At 38.3% G+C, this 12,617-nt stretch overlaps 1 protein-coding gene across 1 annotated transcript in view; it reads right to left on the reverse strand.

Moving 5' to 3' along the window:
• igsf3 (immunoglobulin superfamily, member 3) overlaps positions 1-12,617 on the reverse strand; it is a 190,284-nt gene that overhangs the window by 53,452 nt on the left and 124,215 nt on the right. Inside the window, exon 4 of the mRNA XM_079821612.1 lies at positions 9,618-10,004. Coding sequence (XP_079677738.1) covers positions 9,618-10,004 — 387 coding nt within the window. The remainder of the gene's footprint in view (positions 1-9,617; positions 10,005-12,617) is intronic.

Genomic DNA, 12,617 nt, shown 5'->3' on the forward strand with positions numbered 1-12,617 from the left:
TATTAAATATTTAATCAATATTAAAATAAGAATGAATGATAATCAAGTTATAACAGTGTCCTACATTTAATAAATCAGTACTCTATATTCAAGGAGTGATTTAGGATATTGTAGTGTTTTAGTTGCTCTGTGCTTTTGAATCGACATTCTTTAGGAGCTGCTCTGAATCTGTGTCAAGACGTGCTGACAGGCAAATGTCCTTGGTGTTTGAAGTGAGAAGAGCTCAGTATGTGTTAACTGTATGTCTTCCTAAAGCGACCCCCGGGGTCATCTATGAAAACAGTATAACTGTTCAGAAAATTGTATGTACGTTAGACGGAGGCGGGGAGACTGTTAGAGGGAGCGCGGCCTACGAACTCCTCTTGAGCTGGCTTCTGCTGATGAAACTGCAAACTATTCTTCAGTAAAATTTTTCTTTAATTAATCTGACTCCTGACTCCTGGTCTTCATTTTTCACTACTGGTCCTGGGTCCTAAGCTGTTACCCCAACAGTTTATGGTGGAGGATGCGGCGGGCAATCATTCCTTGGTACACCTCTGGCAAACAAGTAGATAAGGTAGTATATTTTTTATTATTAGACTTGTCTGACTGGAAGAGACTGGGTTGGGGGTACGGGAGAGCCTTTAATTTCGAGAGGGAATAAGGATTACTTATACTACGGGTTGTGTTCAGCTATCTCGAGTGAGTCAAGAAGCTTTGTTAAGAAACACAAAAGGGTATAAGCGGGCGCTCTGGGTTGCCAGTAGAACTGTTACCAGAGTGAAATAGTGGCATGCCGGAAGGAGAGCTGATTGTTGAAGCTAAGGTGAGGTCACCACTCCTCAGGGGCATGCGGCACAGGACAAAGGGGGCCAGTGCATCACCGCAAACCTTCTCCGTCTCTTCCAACTCAGACAGGGGGCCCCCGAATTTAGGACAATAGACAGTTAGGGATTAAGTTATTAGTTAAACAAAATAAAAATAGATTCAGGGTTGTTTGCCAGGGATGCATCAGGAACGATCCCGAGTAAAATGTAAGGTATGACCCAAATTGGAATGGACCAGTAAGTAACTTTTTCGTATAAGTGTACTTTGCAGTTTCATCACGCAGAAGCCACAGCTGTGTTGGTTAAAGATCTTCGCCTCCATCTCTGCTGGTATAATTTCAGGTGAGTATGAACTTTGACTAAAATGATGGCTAACAATTTGAGTGACATGATCAGTCCAGATAAAGATTTTGAGACGAAAGACAGCAAACGCTGTAAGCAGCGCTGCTCTGAAGCCCTGACGTCAAAGAAATTTGAAAGAATGATCAAGTAAATGGGCAGCAAAAGTTTTAATTCTAATTGGAAAAGTTAATCAGAAACTTGACTGGCTAAAAGCTAAAAGACTGGAAAAATTTTAATTCCTAACTGTTTATGAGATAAATAGGCAGAAATCACTGAAAATTATGTAGGATTAGGTCTGTGTAGTCTGAGTAAAAGGACTTGAAGTTGTTTTTGAAAAGAAAAAGGAAAAAGCAGATATAGTCACGGACACAGAGGGATTTTAAACAGAGGTACACAGATTGAAAATAAGGAAATAAGTAATAAGTTCATATATTGACGTCTTAAGGAATTCCTTTTAAAGGAAAGATCCATGATCATTTTAAAATAAATTATGAGGTTAAAAATTAATGGCAGTAACTATATAATTAGAGACATAGAGGGTTTAAATGATAAAAATGTTAAAATGATTCGTGAAAAATTCTGATAAAGTTTATTTGAGAATTGGTGTTAATAGCTAAAAAAAACAACCTAGAAGCTGTTGTTTTGGTTTCAAGAGATAAGCTCATGCAGAGCTGTAATGAAACAATTCGCTTATCTGAATCTGCCCCACCATGTCATTTCTGGTGCTGGGGCTAAAATTGGAAGAGTAACTCAGACTCAATTTAGATGTTTGAAGTTTAAATTTATTGTTTGGGCAAAGACAAATATAAAATTATGGTTATTTGGAACCGTCAATTCTGGCAAAAGATAGAGTTAAAAGGAAAATGTCTGTCGCTTATTTGAAAACAATTTTAATTTCTAGCCAGGTCTTACGCTGAGATAGTGTGAAGTCTGACGTTTATTGGAAGATAAATGTGATCTCTAGCCAAGTCTTATGCTGTGCTAGAGTGACAAGTTAAAAGTTTATGAAAATGCAGTACCAGTACTGAATGCATAGAAGTCTCTCTCTTTCGAAACCAGCTAAAGGCTGATATCTGAGCCTGTGCCACAGATGATAGAAGATATTGATGAGTAAAAGCACATGGCATCACTTGAAAATAATAAGACATGTTTTAGGGAAAACAGTGTTTAAAAAGGTATGAGATGAATTTCACATTGAAGTTAAAGTCTTAGAAGACTGTTAAAAAGGTTAGAGAGAGAGAGAGAGAGACTGCTTGTATATAATAATAATAATAATAATAATAATTTGAGTAAACACTAAAAGTAAAATTTGCGGATGAGCAATTAATGTTTAATGTGTGTGTGGGTGTGACTGCACTTTATGTTGTATGTGTTCCTAGAACTGTTCTGTCCTAATTGGGTGTCATTAACCTCTGGAATGAGTATTTGACCATTACAGATGGGTTAAGGTAAACGACAACCTTTAGAGAAACTGATAATTTTGAAGGAATCTGGTGAAAAGATGATCCAGAACACGCGACGAGCTTTAAATGGATTGTTATCCAGCTCTGTCTGTTATGACGACTTTTGTCATTTATGATGTTGATTTGAATTACTCTCTGGATTAGTTAAAGTGGAATTGTAAAGTTAAAGTTTGCCGTCCATCATGGGTTAAAACCATTGTCTAAATTCAACTGAGGGCTTAAATTTAATAATGTCAATTGATTCAAAATAGTAGGCGTAAATGTTATAGACTTGACGGCAGAGACAAAGTGACAAATTGGCTGAAGTCACTATCTAAATTATCCAGAGACCCCCTCAAAATTCTGAAAGGCCGGAGGGCGACCAAAGAGATAACTTCTAAAAATGAAAAGTTTTATTTGTACTTTATTTTAATTTTTAATGATATTTTTATTTATATAGAGAACCACAATTAATGTTAAAGAAGCAAGTGACTTTAAGTCTTTCTGTGTCACTGGGATTGAGATAAGAGGAATATAATATTTTGGTTTCTGCAGAGCAGTAGAGATAAGAAACCATAATGATCATATTGTGTGGCATCTGCAGACCATATTTTTGATAGAAGAATAATGAGAAATAGCCCAAAGATTAATGTTGTGAAATAGAATTTAGGAACACCCGTAAAGTTAAATGGAAAAACAGCTTTAAAGAAATTGATGATGACTTATAGTCCAAATTTAAAGTAATATGGGATATTATGAAATCTGTAAGTTCTTTGTAAAGTTATGACACGTTTGGGTGTAAGTGGCAAGATAAGGCTAGTGAGGATTTGATGAAGTATCACTACCAAGTGACATGAATTAAGAGGTTTAATATTTTGGTCATTTGGAGCTTACACCTGAAGAGTTTTAATGGACAAGACATTGAGAATAAAAGAAAATTAAAAAAGGGTACTTTAAGGAAAACCCTGATGAATGATCTTAAATGTTTTACTAATAACATGGTGATTAATAATTTGGTATTTAGTATGATTAAGCATAATGTCAACAAGATAAAGATGAGTGAACAAGCTTATTGAATGGAATACGAATTGATAATTAAGTCATTTTGATGAAAAGGTTTTAACATTAACTATTTTCTTTTTATGGATAAGTTCATCAACAGTTATGTGGGCTATGAGGGGAGAAAATGAGTCTGTTGGAAAAAGTAAATTTAACAAAAGGGTACTTGAGTAAAAATTAGGAACCAGCCTAAATTGGTAGACCATTAATACCCCCACTTTGGCCTCAGGAGAAACTTAAAGGGTGGGTTCTAGAATCCACTGCCTCTCCAATATAATTGTATATATATCTTAATTAAATTTATAATCAAAGACTTAGTCAATATTTATCTTTCTATATTATTATCATGAATTGAATGATCCTCCCTAGTTATGATTTTGTTTCTTCCTTTATATTTTCTAAAGTTTGTATTTGCTCTCTGAGTGGTGACTGAGGGTCTGTCCTAGGCGTGTGTGATGTCTCACGAGAACACTCGTATCAGGAAAACTGTGTGATCAGGAACTATTATTAACCTGTCTCCATGTTTTTAGTCATTTGATATCAGACCTGGGGCTCTGCTGACTCTTGAATGCACTTTCCAAAAGGTTCCAGAGAATATCCTGTTGAGGGTCAAAGATCTTAAGCGATGACCAATGAGCAGGAGGTGATTCCCCGATGACGGGTAAGCTCTTCTTTTGGCCAGCGGAGGACAACCTAAGCCAATGGGGGTCACCGCCATTGGGGCACCTCCCAGAAGGGGGGTGTTTTTATGTGAGGTGTGTATGAGAGGTGAGGCAGATGTCTGTGAGGCCAGCAGCATCACTGTGGGGAGGGGAAGCTGTTTCGTAGGGGCCAAGGTCAAGACTGGACACAGCAGCCCCTGCCCTAATATTGGCCCCTCTATACCGCTCACCAAATACCGCATAAATTTAGAGCCAGGAAACACCTTAAAGATTGGCATTCAAGGGTCAGCTGAGATCATTCTGGTCACTTTAACCTTGCAAATTTCAGTCATGTGTTCAGATTTTGGAGGCATCACACACCTCTAACTTGATGGAAATGCAGCACCAGTGAGTGTTCGTTTAGCCCGGCTTTCAGAGATTAAATATGGACTTGTCTTTCATTTCATTTTATTTTATTTTATTTTATATTTCCTTTTACTGAAACCCTCAAGAATTGTATGAAAACTATTGTACTATATTGTCTGTTCCCCTCTCAATGAGAGAAAGCACGTTATCAGTATGTTGATCAGGAGTTTTGAGAAAAGAAGAACATTGGGGCATTGTGAGTGGAAGGGGTAAAAGAGCCTCAAAACGGGGACTGGTCTTTTTAGTGGCCAGCATGTCTGTGATGAGGTGAAGAGACAATTGTGACCCTAAAGGGAAACATGCGTCACCACTTGACCTTCCGTAGTGACCTCACTTGTAGACCAGACGTGGCGGTATGGGACCCCCACATATGGTCTAAAAGGGGGGAATGAAGGGTCAAGGGTCAAGCCAAACATCACTTGTCTCTTCATCAGACACATATCCTTCAAGAATGATATTAAATATGAAATATTTAATCAATATTAAAATAAGAATGAATGATAATCAAGTTATAACAGTGTCCTACATTTGATAAATCAGTTCTCTATATTCAAGGAGTGATTTAGGATATTGTAGTGTTTTAGTTGCTCTGTGCTTTTGAATCGACATTCTTTAGGAGCTGCTCTGAGTCTGTGTTAAGACGTGCTGACAGGCAAATGTCCTTGGTGTTTGAAGTGAGAAGAGCTCAGTATGTGTTAACTGGATGTCTTCCTAAAGCGACCCCCGGGGTCATCTATGTTACAGCTATGTGACTCTTTTGGGGAGAAATGTACCTCTCTGATATACTTTTCTTTCTTTATAGAATAGAATAAAGTCATTTCTGTACTAAATGTAGTATCAGCATGTTTTGGAGAAGTGCTTTGTTGATAGTTAGTTAAGATGTCCCGACCTTGATGGAAACTGGTATTCTCTGGAGTATTGTGTGTGTGCGTTGTATGATTTGTGCAGATCCAGTATTGGATATGGGCCTTCCTGCAGGCGATGCCAGACCTTTAGACGCTTTTCTTTGACCTCCGAGGTCACTGGAGACTAATCTGGGCCTGGGCGACATCAAGTCTACGCATTTTTAGAGATATATGCTTCTATCTGTCTACGTGTGGAAAGTTGCTTACATTGCAGGTTGTTAGAACCAATCAGAATCATTCCACATGGCAGTAATGACGTGTCTAGACCTTGAAAACAGTATAACTGTTCAGAAAATTGTATGTACGTTAGACGGAGGCGGGGAGACTGTTGGAGGGAGTGCGGCCTACAAACTCCTCTTGAGCTGGCTTCTGCTGATGAAACTGCAAACTATTCTTCAGTAAATTTTCTTTAATTAATCTGACTCCTGACTCCTGGTCTTCATTTTTCACTACTGGTCCTGGGTCCTAAGCTGTTACCCCAACAATAGTTTCACGCGCACCGCAGCAGCGCACACACATAGTCTAGATCAAAGCCGTTGATTACAGACACGAGAGCGCAGCGCGGATCATATGCGCAGACAACAAAACATATCAGACCCATTTAAATGCTGCACCGAATGCTGTATTTCAAATAGATATGGAGGAGATTGTGATGATAAACGGTTAGATTTGGAGGAAACTCGCTTTAAAAAAACAGAAAGGCTCTAGTCAAACTGTGGTAATAACGAAAGCTATTGGCTGTTTCAAAAAAGGGGAGGAGCTGCTAACATCTACAGCCATTTCAGGGGAAATTACGTCAACACATTGAATAATGCTGCGCGTTCCAAGGCACTTCAGTGGGCCTTTAAAGTTGTTTGGATTTTGAGCTTTAAAGTTGTGTGAATTTTGATATTTTGTCAATGTTTTTATTGTTCATCAGCTGGAAAAAATAGTTCTGAAAGAGATTACAACAATATCATTCCTCTGTGCAGTTATCCTTATAGTTGTGGTGTGGACACTGCTATTACTTTTTTGTTATAGTCATCATCCCGGATGACGTGAAATTAGCCCATGATTTACTCACCCTCAAGTCATCCTAGGTGTATATGACATTCTTCTTTCAGACGAATAAAATCAGAGTTCTATTAAAAAAGTCCTGGCTAATCCAAGCTTAATAATGGCAGTGAATTGTTGTCTCATTTATGAAGTCCATAAAAGTGCATCAATCCATCATATAACTGCTCCACACGGCTCCGGGAGGTTAATAAAGACCTTCTGAAGTGAAGTGTCATGTTTGTGTAAGAAAAATATCCATATTTAAAACTTAATAGACTAAAATAACTTACTTCCGGCGGATTGCCGTACGCATCGATTTACGGCAAGAGTAACCCTTGACGCATGCGTATTGACGAATGCAGAAGCGCAGAGGATAGAGCAAAACAAAACTCCGGTCATGAATTAGAGTCTAAAATGAATTTTTAAAGAGAAATGGCGGAGGATTTCGAAATAAGAGAAGAGGGGCTTGAGTTTGTTGCCCAGCACTATCCACGAGAGGTGTCAAAGCTTGCGATGCCTATAAATTAGGTTTTAAATATTCATATTTTTCTTACACAAATGCACCACAACACTTCAGGAGGCCTTTATTAACCCCCTGGAGCCGTGTGGAGCAGTTATATGATGGATAGATACACTTTTATGGACTTCAAAAAACGAGACAATTCACTACCATTATAAAGCTTGGATTAGCCAGGACTTTTTTTAATATAACTCAGATTTTGTTTTTCTGAAAGAAGAATGTCATACACCTAGGATGACTTGAGGGTGAGTAAATCATGGGCTAATTTAAATTTTTGGGTGAACTAACCCTTTAAGAGATAGTTCCCCCAAAAATGAAAATTGTATAATTTACTCACCTTCATGTCATTCCAAACCTGTATGACTTTGTTTTCTGTGGAAGATAAAAATATATTTTAAAGAAAGTTTTTGTCCATACAATGAAAGTCCATGGGGTCCAAAACAACAACATTGGACCCCATTGACTTTCATTGTATGGACAAAATTTTTATTTTATTTTATGTTCCACATAAAAAATAAAGTCATACATGTTTGCAACAATGTTAAGGCTAATAAATGATGACAGAATTTACATTTTTGGTTGAACTTTTGAAATTTGCAATTTATGAAGAAAATGATCATATCATGTGAGAGGCAGAGTGACAGTTTCTTGATATAGCCTTTATTAAGATTCTTGTAGAAACTTTTAGGTCTGTTTAAACCCTCAAAAAGCCCAGAAGAAGGAAGGATTTAGAGGCTGATTCGGGTGGCCAAGGTCTAAGCAGGACAGATGTATTCTTACTAACCTTTGATTATCCTCCTCTCCCTCATCTAGATCAACTGCTTGAGCCCAGTTGTGGTTTCTTTGCCTGGACTCGGTCACATCCCCTTGGGGGATCTATCAAGGCTGCGCTGAGGGCGACGGCATTCCCACTTTCATTTCATGCCTGTTAGACTTGGCTTTTCGAGTAGCTCTCGCTTGAAATGCAATGCTATTTCAAGGGCTTTCAGGCCTCCACAAAACCAAGTTGTGAAAAACTGCTGTGCATTAAACGATTTTACACAGTACTGTATAACCCACTCACAAGCACAGCACCAGTGTCAGGGCAGCTACTCTGAAAGTGCAGCTTAGTATATAAACAACAGTCAAGCTACCCTTTCAAACAGAACTATCAAGTATTTAATTGGGCTTGATAATCATATGATACTTTTTTTTTAACAATCAGAGTAACATTTACACTACTGTTCATATTTTTGGGGTCAAAAAGATATTTTGTTTTTGAAAGAAGTCTCTTACGCTCACAAATGCTGCATTTATTAGATCAGTAAAAATATGCCTCTCGCAGTTCAAAATGCTTACGCTACGTTGACGAGCGTAACTGCTGTGCAATGTCGTCAGACGTAGCTTAAGCATTTTGAACTGCGAGAGGCACTACACTTTTTCCGTAAGTTGAAGGCGATCGGCCGGAAGCTAAATAATTTATTTGATAAAGTTTTAAACATGGATATTTTCTTACACAAATGTATCGATTCGCTTCAGAACCCCCCGGAGCCATGTGGAGCAGTTATATGATGGATAGATGCACTTTTATGGACTTCATAAACAATTCACTGCCATATTTTCTTACACAAATGTATCGATTCGCTTCAGAACCCCCCGGAGCCATGTGGAGCAGTTATATGATGGATAGATGCACTTTTATGGACTTCATAAACAATTCACTGCCATTATAATGCTTGGATTAGCCAGGACTTTTTTAATATAACTCCAATTTTATTTGTCTGAAAGAAGAATGTCATATACACCTAGGATGACTTGAGGGTGAGTAAATCATAGGCTAATTTTCATTTTTGGGTGAACTAACCCTTTAACACACGTCTGTTTCGTCAACTAGAAAAAACAACAACTTCAAAATCCCATTTTTCTCAGGCTTTTATAATGATCTGAATTTCTATAGTTATCAGGATTTTGTTCATGTAAACACACGTGACAAAATCTGGTCACACTTCACTTCTGCTCGTTGCAGGAAAAGCTTTACTATTTTGAAAACAGCTGAATTACTTTCACACTACTGTTATTTTCTCTCCCATTTACTCCGTACTTCCAACAGTGGGAGTCTGCACTATTAGAGAGCACCTGGAACAAGAACTAAAAAAAACAGCAGAAAACATATTGGGTGATACTGAGCGTATACTTCAGAAAGCATCAGCAAGAATAAGTAGAACTTTAATAGCAGCTTGCCTCCACAATATTACTAAATCAATTTCTGGACTTCTACTTCTTCTAAACTGCTAGCTTATAAGCTAAACTAGATCAAAATAATCCACTTAAGGTGATGAACATCAGAAGTGAGGCCGAAAGGTTCACCTTTTCATTTAATAAGCGAGCTGTTGAGAGGCATCAGCCTACTACTCTAGGGGCCAGTCAGAAACAGAGGGCCGATAAAGAACCGTGATACTCACTCAGAGGGGTTACGGTGATCTGAACGTTACGGGACCGCTTGCTACGGTCGATGAAATCTCCAGTGGGGGTTTTTTCCCGCTCCGTCACTCTGCAGATGTATTTCCCAGAATCCTCCGGCAGTAGCCGCTGCAACTTGAGCAGGTGGACGGACGGGCTCTCTTTGCGCACGGTCAGGAGGCCGGACGCTTCTCGCTCCACATAGTTGGGTCCCAGTGCGGGCACGGCGCTGGGCCCGATCACGGCTACGGGTGAGCTGCTGAAGACCCACGACACCGAGAAGAAGCGCTCTGGAACATTCTGAGCGTCAATGGTGCAGCGGAGCTCCAGCGGCTCACCAGCCGTGTAGGCCCGGCGCTCAGTGGTCACCTGGATACTAAAGTCCCGATCTGCGAGAGAAAAAAAAGAGAGAAAAGATGATTTAGCAATGACAAAACGGCACTCACATCAAACGTAAACGAATCATCATTTATAGGACTAATTTCCATATGATATGCAGTTTGTGCGCCTCATCAGAAAAGCACTTTCTTCACTTCATTTGCCTTCTTCAGAGGTGATTGCCCCTGGGCTCTAATTACTACAACACTTCCTGAGAAACACTCTAACTACGTACATGGCACTGACACAGAGACAGGACTCAGGAAATGTACAAGGGGGGATGATGATGTGTGTTTTTACATGCAGTCATTATTTGCATCTCATGCTGTGTGCTGCACTCCAAAATAACAGCACAGTAAACAGGCCTGTGCTAAAAGAGGAATTCACAGATCACAGGGAAACAAAGGCCAGTGGCTGTTTTTCCTTCTCTCCTGTGGTACTCAAGCAGCGTGATGCTCCATTAGGACATTACTGCCCGCCTGAACGGAGCCGGTCTGCGTATTAGGACTAAATCAGCATGCTTCAGACATTAATTAGCAGTGGAGATGAAAAGCTGCACATGGAAACGAATGGGGAAAAGTGGAGAGAAAAGCAACAGGATACATTAGGCAAATACATATACCCTTCTATTCTAGAGATCAGTCTGTTGTGGAAGAGAGGTCATTAAAATTATTAAGAGTCTTTGTTTACGAGATGATTGCGGTTTGATTTTTTTTTTTTCATGGCCAGATCTGGGTTTCATAAGAAGCATCAATGGCTAATCAGCACATTCCACATCATTAAATATTCTTAACTCCAACCTCTATTACCAGTCCTAGTACATTTAGGATTAAAAGGGTGGCAAATCAATGGGCATAAATTAGGGTCGGGTGATAGACTGAATAATCACATTATATTGTGAAGGAAGCAACATATGCAAGGATTTTAAAGTAGAGTTCAATTAATTTTCATTAATCAGGTCTGTTTCAAAGAATCTATTTATAACTCTCAGATTCAACAATTTGTTTGAGTGATGACAAGCTTAGGGAAATTAAAGATATCTTAACTGTGTCTGAGCAGTGTGTACAAGCTTGATGATGCTGAAAATAAGTTTACTATTAAAAAGAAAATCTGAAATTAGTTCAGAAATAATATATATTGTTTAAATTGTTACTGCCTTTAGTTATTAAATTGGAATAAATGTAAATATGCGTAAAAACACTAACTTGATGAAATGTATTTTTGGTTTTAGTAAATAGAATTTTACATAGTTAGTGTAACAATACCAAATTAATTGTATTTGGTCTCTCTTTTTTATTTATCCAGGAAAATTAAGTGGGCATACATTTACATCTGATATACAGAATATAAAAAATGCGAGGACTTTGCCTCCTCATTTTAAAACACCACCGCACATTACTGTATTCAGCATTGCATTAAGATTATTGAAGGTAACAGTAAAGATATTCAAAATGTTTGCATATTTCTATTTCAAACAACTGTTTTCAACATTGATAACAATGAGAAATGTTTCTTGAGCACCAAATCATATTTTTAGAATGCTTTGCTGTGGAATACATTTTAAAATAGATTTAAGTAGAAAACACAGTTTTTACTGCACTTTTGTGACCCTGTTGAACATAAAACATAAAAAAATGACTGACCCCAAACTGGAACAGTACTGTATTAATTAATTAATTAATTAATTAATTAAAGAAATAAATAATGTGCATATTTTAATACTATAAATACAATCATTGTATAATATCTGTAATATAAATATATAAGCACTGAAAAGAGGCTGAAAAATATTGAGATTAACTATCTTGCCCAGCCTTAGCGTATGTGCATTTCACGCATATGAGAAGTGTGCACAGCAGTATTGCAGCAATCATCAAGGGTGTTCATTGATCAAGGACCCATTGTTACATGTAACCAAAGCCAAAAAGGCAGACGGTACAGCAAAAACAAAAGAGATCAAAAACAAAAAAGTTTCCGTTTTAAAAATAAAACGTGAATTATTCAGTTAGTAATTCTACAAATAACCCCAGCTCAGAGAGGGAGATAGCAAGAGTATTCAAGCTATACTTCATTTTTCCTCCATGTGCCCTGAAAGCGATGATTGACAGACAGGAGTACAAAAATGCTTTGTACGAAAGTCGCACAAAGACACTATGTTCACAGAACCCAAGACCTCAGGGGTTGACAACTTATTAGAATCTAATTATGAAGACGTCCTACCTCCTTTTACAGCTTTGTTATAGTCAAGTTCAGTACAATACGATGACTGTGGACAAATGTGGCATTCATAAGGAGATGGATACTCTCAAAGTCACATGAATAAAGAATTTAGAATGGGAAGGAAATGTCAGGATTGAGGGTTCACAGCATGAATGATGCCATTAGATTTGGATTTAGTATGCACAATAGATTTGTATTGCAGCTAACTGGAGAGAGAGAGGGAGAAAGAGACAATTGTGTTGAGAGGGAGCGGTAATAACTGTGGTTGCTGGAAGGGGGCTGCACGAACAAGCTGCTGTGTGGGATTCGGTGCCAAAAGCTTCGTCACAAAATGAGTCCATCGATCTGCTGCAGTATGTGCTTCAATGAGCCGTATGATGTCCTATTAATGCTTACCGCACAAC

This window comes from Gobio gobio, assembly GCF_949357685.1.
Source record: "Gobio gobio genome assembly, chromosome: 7".
Taxonomy (NCBI): Eukaryota; Metazoa; Chordata; class Actinopteri; order Cypriniformes; family Gobionidae; genus Gobio; species Gobio gobio.